Source organism: Schistocerca serialis, chromosome 9 (genome assembly GCF_023864345.2).
Source record: "Schistocerca serialis cubense isolate TAMUIC-IGC-003099 chromosome 9, iqSchSeri2.2, whole genome shotgun sequence".
Taxonomy (NCBI): domain Eukaryota; kingdom Metazoa; phylum Arthropoda; class Insecta; order Orthoptera; family Acrididae; genus Schistocerca; species Schistocerca serialis.
The window spans coordinates 436559062-436571183 of NC_064646.1; the positions used below are offsets into that span (position 1 = coordinate 436559062).

Genomic DNA, 12122 nt, shown 5'->3' on the forward strand with positions numbered 1-12122 from the left:
GAAATAAGAAAATACGCTGCATGAGCACTTTATCTCTACATGACACTGCACGGGTGTCGAGAAATAAGAAAATACGCTGCATGAGCACTTTATCTCTACATGACGCGAGGATGATGCAGCGCCATTACAACCGGCTGTATTTCCGTACAATGAATTCAGCTTAAAGTCATCGCTTCTCAAAGGCATCACGTTCGGTAGCACACAGCCAATACAGTTTCTCAGGGAGCTCTTACACTGTTACAGATTTCAATTCTGGCCACAACATTGTTGGCAGATCGCGAACATGAGACACCAAGCGTTTGTGCCATTGAAGCAAAGTTCGAGTCTTTGTGTTTCATTACCGCTACATAAATCGTATTTACCAGCGCATATCGAGCGAAACGCAGCCTGTACTACAGCGAAACACGCTGCCCAATGCCGAAAGGATCGACTGAGAGCGTAAGTGGTTAACAAATTAAACTTGTATTCGGAAGAACTGAGATTTCAAATTATCATTATCTCCACAGTGGTTAGACTTATCATTCAGGCGAAAGCAGCATTGTTTCTGTCGTCATAATCTCAACCGATTGCCACTCGCATTTATCTGAGCTAGGAATCAGTCTCTAAAATCTCGGACGTGATGTCAAGTGTCGACCTTTTATCGGAAATAGAGGCACATAGCATTCCAGAAGCAGAACGAAACATTGTGGAAGTTAAATTGCTTAATACGTTTTTCGGAGGCCAGATGTTCATATTTTGAATTGGTAATTAAGATTTGTGTTTTCTGCGTCAATAGAAGCGACAGCACTCTCCATCAGCTCAGCTGTTAGTTTGTATCTAATGACGTTATCACAGAAACACACATACACACCCTGTCTACCCACCCACACACGAAATTCCCGCCCCTCCCCTCCCTTCCCCCCTCCCAAACACAAATCAGTTGTTCCTTTTTCTCTTTTGACACTTGACTGAATAGGACTTTACATTCGTCCTACTTGTGAATTGACAATAACAATTTAATATGACCGTCTTACATTTCAAACGAATTATATTAAATTTCTTAAAATCCAATAATGGAATCAAACGTCTTTGAGCGAGATACGCAGATTGGGCAAAACGCCTTGTGCACGAGAAACCCGACAGCTGAAAGCGTGAAAGTAGCTGACGTAGAATTCAGTTTTTTGTTTGAATAAACAAAGCCACAGTCACTCTAGCAGTCATCTATCGTGTCTCTGGAAAAGGACATGTATACTTGAACTTCACCTTTCGATCTCAAGTATTCTTCCACAGTTATCAGAAATCCGAATAGATGCTCAGTAGTTAAATAGACTTGTATTTAATATCATATACCCATCTTTTGGCTTTGAAACAAACAGGTTAGGAATTTGCAGCAGTTACTGCAGACGTAATCCAGCAGGTGTTAAATGTGGCCGGCCGCGGTGGCCGAGCGGTTCTAGGCGCTACAGTCTGGAACCGCGTGACCGCTACGGTCGCAGGTTCGAATCCTGCCTTGGGCATGGATCTGTGTGATGTCCTTAGGTTAGTTAGGTTTAAGTAGTTCCAAGTTCTAGGGGACTGATGACCTCAGCAGTTAAGTCCCATAGTGCTCAGAGCCATTTGAACCATTTGTGAAATGTGATGGCTCGCTCCTATACCTCGAATCCCCAGTGTGCCGATATTCTAGCCAACGTTGTTGCGAAAACTGCAAGAAGACCACTCTCAAAAGGAAAACGTTTCGCTATTTTCGAAATTCTACTTTGTTGTTCCCATACACTTCGATGCACGAGGCAATGCAAATTTCGCAGTGGTTAGCACACTGGACTAGCATTCGGGAGGACGACGGTTCAATCCCGTCTCCGGCCATCCTGATTTAGGTTTTCCGTGATTTCCCTAAATCGTTTCAGGCAAATGCCGGGATGGTTCCTTTGAAAGGGCACGGCCGATTTCCTTCCCAATCCTTCCTTAACCCGAGCTTGCGCTCCGTCTCTAATGACCTCGTTGTCGACGGGACGTTAAACACTAACCACCACCACCACCAATGCAAATTTCACAAAAACCTGACTGTAACACAGCTCGGCTATCAATGCTGGGTGTCAAAAAGTACGAAAATTTTATCGATTATTGACTAATGCTGGAAAACTCAATAGGCGGTAGAAGCTATCAGTTTACAAATAAACACAGAAACAAGCAACCACACAGTTGTTTATCAGTCAATGATTTTCATTCAAATCGGCCGCTTAATTTCTTTTACAGATCTTGGGGTGCAATCCGCATAACAAAGTCTCAGGCGCTAAGAACTGATTCCCTCAAAAATAATAAACGCCATAAAAAGGGTCACACAGACATATTTGTTGGTAAAGTAAATGTCAGGCTACGGTCCGACTAGCAAGATTCTGGAACACTGCGGTTTATTTACAAAGCAGACAGCATACAAAACACTTCTACATCGTCGACATGAATACTGCACATGTTTGTGGGACTTGTACCAGGCAGGGCTAACGGGGGCATCGAGAATTAGTTAGAAGGTGTACTGAGAAGGGCAGCACGGATGGTCACAGGTGTGTCAGAGATGCTGGGAAACCTTAACTGGCAGACGTTTCATAGATTCATACTATGCTATCCTACTCAGAGAGTTTAAGAATCAGTTTTAACCGGGGAGTCTAGGAATGTACTAGAACTCCCTAGATAAACTAATGAGCCAAGACATTACGACCACCTGCTTAACAGCTTCTTTGTCCGTATTTGGAACGAAATACATCGCTGGTTCTGTGTATCCGGTGTCCGACAGTTTGCTGATAGGTTTGCGGTGGTATGTGGCGTTAGATGTCTACTCGCAGGTCACGTAATTCGCGTACTGATTTGACTACGTGATGATGGCGCCCGATAGCGACACCGATCGGTTCCATTGGATTATATCAGGCGAATTTGGTGGCCGAGCCATCAACATGAGGTCACTATAATGCTCCTCAAACCACTGTAGTACGGTTCTGGATCAGAGACACGGACAGTTGTTATACTGCTGAAAGATGACATCAGCGCCGGGGAAGACACCAAGAATGAAGGGATGCAGGTTGTTCGTAGCGGTCAGCATGTCTTCTATTGCTACCGCAGGCCCTACAAGCGCAGGAGAATGTCCCCCATAGCGTAATACTGCTCCCAGCCTGCGTCCTTGGCGCGCTACATTTTTCGAGCCGCCGTTCACCTCGCTGACGGCGTTTGTTGAGACAAACATCGACCTAGTGTAGCAAAAAAGTGATTCACCCGAAGATCTGACACGTTTCTATTAATCGACAGTCGATTTCCGATGGTACCGTGCCCTGCAATCGTAATTGAAGATGTCGTTGGGTCAGCGTGTGAATATGCAGGGTAGTCTGCTACGAAGCTCCATGTTCAACAATGTATGATGAACGGTGTGCTCCGAAACATTGGTGCGTGCTCACAACTGTGCTCTTTCGGCAGAGATGCCAAAAATCACCATCTATCCTACTTTACAGAACAGACAGGTCTCCGAACCCCACGCTCTGTGAAGAGTCGAGGACGTCCAACCATTTAGCGCCTAGTGGTAGTTTCACTGTCCTACCTCCCTCCGTAGGTACGGCAGTAGCACGTGAACGTTTGACCAGCTTCGCCGTTTTCCGTTTTCGAGATAGTCGTTCGCAGGCTCTGCGTAATAATAATCTGCCCTTAGTCAAAGTCGCTGATCTCAATGGATTTCCCCATTTTCAGCTCATATCTTCGTTAGGATGATCTCCTGCCCGTGTCTGCTCCGCTTATGTACCGCGTCACATGCCCGTAGCGAGACCATGCAGCGTGAAATGTCGCGGTAGGCAGTGGTCATAATGTTTCACCTTATGGGTGTATAGTTCACGTCGAGATCAGGATGGCAAGATTAGACTAATTACAGCGTGCATAGAGGCGTTTAAACAGTCGTAATTGCCGCGTTCCATACGTGAATGGAACAGAAAGAAAGCTTCATGTTTGGTACAATATAAAGTACCCTCAGCCACACGCTTCACAGTGGTTTACCGAATACATACATACTGATGTATAAAGAAGGGCATGTATAGGGCAATGCAAAATGAAGATAGCAATTACAACCGGAAATAACAGTTCCATGGATAGCGATACATCGATAAGAAGCTAAAAAAAATTGTTACATACTTTACAGGTGTTTTATGTGACCCCTCTCGGTCACACGGATAACATCTAAGACGGTGATTCCCAACGTTATCACCCTTCCTCTCTACCCCCGTCTCCATCTCCAGCGCTTCCCCAACCATCAACAATTTTAGCAAATTTTCCTTGAACTCTTTTATTTTTACAATGTTAAAAGATGAACGATGTTTAGTTTTTGTAGTTGTTCTATTGAATGTCGAACTACTGACTCACTTAGACAATTGGCACTGCTTTTGTCTAGTAACCTTTCTTGTATTTGTGTCGTTCTCAGTCAGTGCATATCATGAATCACGCTCCAGTTGCATTCAGTTCCTTGTTTCTGTTTTCATTGCTGTGATGTTCAAAAATTTACTTTCACATCTATTAATCTCGAATGCCACATGTCTTTCTTCCCCAGGTGTTGAGTTCGGGTAGAGAGAGAGAGAGAGAGAGAGAGAGAGAGATTTTGTGTGTGTGTGTGTGTGTGTGTGTGTGTGTGTGTGTCCGGCCGCGGTGGCCGAGCGGTTCTAGGCACTTCAGTCCGGAACCACGCACGCGACTGCTACGGTCGCAGGTTCGAATCCTGCATCAGGCATGGATGTATGTGATGTCCTTAGGTTATTTATGTTTAAATAGTTTTAAGTTCTAGGAGCCTGATAACCTCAGATGTTAAGTCCCATAGTGTTCAGAGCTATTTGAACCATTTTGTGTTTTGTGTTTGTGTGTGTGTATTAGAATGGATGATGAAGCAATTTCTGGTGTATCGCTTGTGCTACCTACAACACCTTCACATTTAAGAATGCTACCTGTCCACTGTGGGGGTAGACACTTTCAAAACACGCTTCCCCTATACCACACCCTTTCCTATAGTCACTCGCATCCTCCACCCCAATTTGAAATCAACCAAGCTAAAATGAGTTTACTGTTTGTAAATCATTTGTTTGTTGAACCTCTCACTTGTGAACTGGCGGATATTGTAAGAATTCGGGCTGCCAATGCTTTGTGTATCACCTTTCCAATAATAATAGTAATAATAATAATAATACTGTGTACGGCACTACACTTACTATTGTCATTCTGGCAATTAGTTGACTTATCTGTTTTGAGGTGAGCAATGAAGCAATTATTTCTCCTCTACTGGAGGAGGTATCTACAACTTGTAGAAGACATTTTCGTTATGTATTTAGTATTTGATACATATGTGCGTCACTTTTATCGTCGTCGATAAGAGGTACAAGGCACAGAATAAGTGTGTGGTCCGTGGTCTGATTGACGAACCTTAATATCCACCGCACAGAGTTTGGCATCAATGTTATTAATTGAGAAAAACGTAATTACTCATAACTTTTTAACGAATATTAGAGTCTTACAAATACTGATAATAGTAATGATCTTTTAAAAATAATTTAGTTTCATGGCTGAAACACAATCAAAGCCTTTTGGTTTTTACCCAGCAGAAAACTCCATTTTATCCCTCAGGGGGTATTACACACAGGCTGACAACTACTGATCTGAGACGATAATCGATTTCACGCCGTAATTCCTGAAGCGTATGTGGAGTTATTAGAAATACACGTTTTGCGTTCTGGAACTCTTTTCTCCAAAGTAGGCTCATACACAAGGACTTGCACAGAGCGTCCTAAAAAGGAATCTATGGGTGTTACGTACGAAAATCTAGGTTGCCAAGCGCAGAACACTGCATTGTCACGTTCAGTACGACCGAGCCAACGATTTGGAAGATACTGATTTCAAAATGTGCGTGCCGATTCTCTGCGTTTGCTCAACAATCGATTTTTTAAACTTTCTTTTGTTCAAATGTGTGTGAAATCTTATTGTACTTAACTGCTAACGTCATCAGTCCCTAAGCTTACACACTATTTAACCTAAATTATCTTAAGGACAAACACACACACACCCATGCCCGAGGGAGGACTCGAACCTCCGCCGGGACAAAATTTCTTTTAGTTCCTCTGTATATTAGCGATGTGTCTCTGAGCATGATACAGTTATAGGTGCTTTCAATCACTATGTTCATTACGAATTGCCCTGTACTAAGGATGACAAAACAGATTGTACTTAATTTATTTGTTAGTATAGTCGTCTTCCGCAGCAGCTGTTATAATCAATTTTATTATTGGTTTTTCCGTGTTACTGTTACTGTAGTGAAAGAGTACTTTTTACCAGACTCGTTCCACTTATTTATAAGGCAAATTCTACGTGATGAGTGCGAAACACGTGGAAGCCACACTACAGTACTGATTCTGTTCTGAAATTTACGAAGATGAGGTGACTGCGAAAAAGCACAGACGCAACGTTAGAAAAACCAGGTTAATATAAGTCAGAAAACAGCGAAACCGCCGTTAACAATGTAGGAAAAACACAGGACATCAGAAAATGTAAAAAAGAGGGTAAAAACATCAATGGTCGCAGAAGATGCTTTATAAATGAAAGCGAAACGCGTCTGGTGAAAAATACACTGTCGCTGCAGTTAGCTTAAGGGGGGTAGGACGTCAAACGGGAGACACCACAGGACATTTTAATTTCCACTGTCCATACTTTTACGAATAAATTCATAAAACTTAGTCAGCATGACCAGGAGGAATTAAGGATTCACAATCACAGCAGTGGAAGTTCAAAAACATAACAAAATAATTTTTTTTTACATGTGGAAGTTCATCATCTTTTCACTTCTATTAGCTGCATTTGTGGCTATAGGTACACGTTTCTTCATAAGTAAGAGAGATTCTTCGATGAATTTTGTACAGCATACAAACCATGCTTACAGGTGTATGAAACTCTAGAAATTATTTAATTTATGAAAAAATGAACGTGCTGTTACATTTTTAACTTCATGTTTAGAAGAAACTCAAATTTTATAGTTAATTATCTCAATTTTTACCACAGTTTTTAATAGATTTGGAAAATTCTAGAGTTTCATACACCTGTACGTATGGTTTGTATGCTGTGCTCTGCCTTACTTATGAAGAATAGTGTACCTATAGCAACAAATGCAGCCAATGGTAAGTGAAAAAAAGGTGAAGTACAAATGTGAAAAAATAAATTATTTTCTTATATTTTTGAACTTCCACCACTGTAAGTGTAAATCCTGAACCCTTTCTAGTCATTCTGACAAAGTTTTATGAATTTATTTTTAAAAGTATAGACAGTGGAAATTAAGAATTACTATGGCGTCTCTCCTGCTCCACGTCGTCCCGTTTGACGTCCTACCCTGCTTAAGACGGAAAAACCAATAACGGTTACCGCATTTTTGTGCCATAAACGACATTTCCTCGTAATGCCATAGCCAAACACATTTGTTACCAGTTAATGCGAAATCGGGACAAGAAACCTGGTATCTCCATATTGACACCTAAGTGTACCGAGATATAATTCGGAAACATTTTTCTGTCATTAAAATGGCCGAATACATGGCAGTTGCAGAAGATTTACCGAAAGTATAACTACGCCGATGATGGCAAAAGTTTGTCGAAACAGATTTAGCTGACAAGGGAACCTCCCCATCGCACCCCCCTCAGGCTTAGGTATAAGTGGGCACAGTGGATAGACCTCTCATTTCGCACAACTTCTTCCTGTTTTCTCGATTGATCTGTGTTCAGTTTTTCAAGGCCAGGGGGGTGCGATGGGGAGGTTCCCTTGTGAGAAGAGAGAAGTGGGACCAGAAGCTCTTATATTGTTGCACCAGACAGGGAACAGTGTAAGAAGAAGAAAGCGTCGAATGTCTGTTTAATAACGTTTTGTGGAGAAGAAACTCACCCGTCGACGGTCATGGCTGCCCGTGTGGTGTGTGAGTGGGTCCGCTCAACGCTGTCCAGTATTCCCGTGTGTAGCCCGCTGCGTGTGTCTTGCCGCCGCCTTCGTCCAGCTGCCGGTAGCGTTCGGGTAGCACTGTGCGGCGACTGCCCCTGCCCGCCGCCTCAAAGCGACGCCGGTGAGAACCGACAGCGGAGCCGTGGAGGGGGGTAGCAGGGGCGGAGGGGGATTGGAGAAACTGGACGCGGTCGAGGAATCCGCGCTGCCCACCTGCACCGTGCAGACAATGGCCGCGGGCGTGCAATTAAGAGGTCCTCCTAATGGAAGGATCCGCGCGTTACGCAAGGGAACGCACCGCGTTCTCCACTGGGCCCTCAGGTCGCGACGTCCTTCTGGAATCGTCTCAGATTGACGTCACGTTTCTTCACAGGACAGAGATGGCTTTTTCCGTCAGCACAAGAGAGCTGCCTTCTGGAGAATATAGGCTTGGGGGAGGGGCGGTGGGGGGGGGGGTTGAGGGGGGGAGACCCTCATATTGGCATCACACTGGAGGGGCGGGCGAGTGAGGAGACGAACCATAATTACTCACAAAATTCAACTACATCTACATCTACATGGATACTCTGCAAATCACATTTAATTGCCTAGCAGAGGGTTGTGAGCGTGGGGTTGATCTGCTATTCTGTTATTCTGCGCAACGGATTAATCATAGATGTACCCTTTACCCTGTGGCTCCTGCAAGATGCAGTTTCCACCCCCACACTATTACAGAAGTCAGACAGACGCTCCTGACGTTCTAAAGAGAAATACCTGAAAAACTTTCAGCAATAAATATCTTCTGGAGTCGTCCGCTGTAAGGAAATGATACAAAAAATCACAAAATTTCTTATGTAACTAGTGCGATACTTGGGTACTGGAGTAGTGTTAGTTAGTGTAAGAAAAACATGAAACTAACGAAAATTATTATTTATTTTGCAAAAATTCTGAGAAATCACAATGGCACTTTTAGTTATGAATTGAACAAGTTATATCCTGGTCCTTTTCGGAATGTGAAGTTACCTCTCAAGGATGGATTCGCTAATGAAATTTCTATACAAAGTGTAAGATTGTTATTGACTTGGCAGAATGGCTGAGAGGCGTGCCTACTCAACTTGAATAATTATCCTTTAGAATGTTGCTAGGTACAGTCGAGGCTATCGCGTGTGAAATTCAGTGAAGTGTACTGTTGTGGAGGAAATATTGGGCTCGCAATAGCTGTAGAGCACAATACCGTAAGCTGCGATGACTGCTGTCTGCGCCGCTCGCTGCTGACAAATAAGGTAACTCTCGTTCTATCTGGATTGACCTTCGCCAATCAAACTCTCCCTACGCCTTGATGAAGTCAAGGATTGCTATTCGCCCCTAGTCTAACTATTGGCATGGTACACCAGTCAGATAATCAGTCCACCGCGATGTCACTCAAAAATTCGCTCACAGGCGTTTAACTATAACTCTGTCCGTTCAAACCACACAATAAGTGTGTCGGCCAACACAGTGAACAACGCTTAATCGCAAGGACTCAATACAGAGTCGCACTTCGATTCGCTCTCGACAGAGGTGCTCTCCCAGTGAAGTACTGAGGAGAGACTTGTTCCTCGCTCCAAGAGCGACAATGGAATGGCGCCTCTCCACACCAGACGTGAAGGGGTATATCTTTTGGTCTCTTCCATTACTACTTCAGCTCAAGACGTCAGAAATATCGTCTGCCAACCAGCATTGCTTTTCTATAACAGGAAAATGACGTTTCGTTTAAGGTGACCAGTCTGGAAATCTGTAGTATTGGCGTTTGGCGTTTGCTGTCTCCCTGTGAAAATCTCTGAAACTGCGTGCTATGTGTAAAGAATGCGTAGGCTGGATGCTCCCACACAATGTAGCGGAATTTGCTTTTAAGCCGAACACGGGGGTCATTGCCCCTTTCACTCGGGCACACGCTGTCTGCTCCAAGGGCGGCCAAGGTTGACTCGTCCTCTGAAGGGACCGGCCTCCCGGTGTGTGGTCTGCCTCTCTCGAACTAAAAGCTCCTGTGACCATCGTGTCTGGAATGTACGTGTGTACGCCAGCCTCGAGTATTTCAATCCCGGTGTGCAATAGTTATTTGCACATCGTTTACATGAATTCATACAACATTGACTTTATCTTATCGAGTTCGGGTTCGAATGAAGCGTCTTGATGTGCAGAATATGATTGTGAGGGCAGAATATGCAAGCAATGAAGGTCAGGAACCACGACTTATTTCAGGGTTCATCGAACCACATTCACAAGTCTCTATTATTCCAATCTTGTATAGCACGCGAAAAGAATGAACACCAATATCTTTCCGAACGAGCTCTGATTTCCCTTATTTTATGGTGGTGATCGTTTCTCCCTATGTAGGTCGGTGTCAACAAAATATTTTCGCATTCGGAGGAGAAAGTTGACGATTGGAATTTCGTGAGAAGATTCCGTCGCAACGAAAAATGCATTTGTTTTAAATGATTTCCAGCCCAAATTCTGCATTATTTCTGTGACACTCTCTCCCATATTTCGTGGTAATACAAAACATGCTGCCTTTCTTTGAACTTTTTCGATGTACTCCGTCAGTCCTATCTAGTAAGGATCCCACACCGCGCAGCAATATTCTAAAAGTGAACGGACAAGCGTAGCGTAGACAGACTCCTTAGTAGGTCTGTTACATTTTCTAAGTGTCCTGCCAATAAAACGCAGCGTTCGGTTATCCTTCCCCACAACATTTTCTTTGTGTTCTTTCCACGTTAAATTGTTCGTAATTGTAATACCTAGGTATTTAGTTGAATCCACGGCTTAGACTGATTTATCGTGGAACCGACGTTTAACGAGTTCCTTTTAGCACTCATGTGGATGACCTCACACTTTTCGTTATTTAGGGTCAACTGCCACTTTTCGCACCATTCAGATATCTTTTCTGAATCGTTTTGCAGCTAGTTTTGATATTCTAATGACTTTATTAGTCGATAAACGACAGCGTCATCTGCAAACAACCGAAGACGGCTGCTCAGATTGTCTCCCAAATCGTTTATATAGTTAAGGAACAGCAAAGGGCCTATAACACTACCTTGGGGAACGCCTGAAATCACTTCTGTTTTACTCGATGGCTTTCCGTCAATTACTACGAACTCTGACCTCTCTGACAGGAAATCGCAAATCCAGTCACATAACTGAGACGATATTCCATAAGCACGCAATTTCACTACGAGCCGCTTGTGTGGTACAGCGTCAAAAGCCTTCCGGAAATCCAGGAATACGGAATCGATCTGAAATCCCTTGTCAACAGCACTCAGCACTTCATGTGAATAAAGAGCTAGTTGTGTTTTATAGGAACGATGTTTTCTAAACCCATGTTCACTGTGTGTCAATAGATCGTTTCCTTCGAGGTAATTAATAATGTTCGACCACAATATATGTTCTAAAATCCAGCTGCATTTCGACGTTAACGATATGGGCCTGTAATTTAGTGGATTACTCCTACTACCTTTCTTGAATATTGGTGAGCTCTTACAAGAAAGAAATGCATCTGCTGTTTTCAAACTGAGACACTATAACACTACGGTGAAAACAGATTGCCTGTACGCCAGCGAACGCCTCTCGATGACCTGCAATTAGAGAAGTTGGAGATCCTCAAGAGAAGAATGTGGAGAGGATCTTAGAGATATTGAGGAAATAAGGGAGTATTGGAAACAGAGAAAACACTCTAAAAAGAAGACAAAATCAAGATGTAGCGTGATCCTGAGTGGTAAATTCACCAATAAAATAAAGACTGCAGCAAGTTCCCAGTTATCACGGTGCTGATTATCTGTGCATAGTTCGAAAACTTTTGATAAAAAAAGAAGGAAGGAATCGGGATCATCAACAAAAGTAAAATAAGGGCAATGGAATGCAGTCCAATTAAATTACGTGATGCTAATGGATTAGAAAATGAGAGGCTTCAAAGCAGTTCATAAGTTTTCCTATGTGGGTAGCAAAATAACGGACGATGGCCGATGTAGAGAGGATATAAAAATCAGACTGACAATAACAAGAAAAGCATCACTGAAAAATAGGATTTGTTAAAGTTGACACATATTATAAATTAAAATCTCCCCCACCCTCCCGTTTACTTTCCTACCACGGATTTTAATGCAGTTTTCACTGATAGACTGACGATTCATGAAAAAGGTTTGTGT

The 12122-nt window shown here is 43.1% G+C and overlaps 1 protein-coding gene across 1 annotated transcript in view; it reads right to left on the bottom strand.

Moving 5' to 3' along the window:
* The window catches only part of LOC126419008 (putative fatty acyl-CoA reductase CG5065), a 251137-nt gene extending 243073 nt beyond the window's left edge, over positions 1-8064 (bottom strand). The window contains exon 1 of the mRNA XM_050086060.1: positions 7909-8064. Coding sequence (XP_049942017.1) covers positions 7909-7922 — 14 coding nt within the window. The 5' untranslated portion in view covers positions 7923-8064. The remainder of the gene's footprint in view (positions 1-7908) is intronic.
* Positions 8065-12122: the final 4058 nt, after the last annotated feature.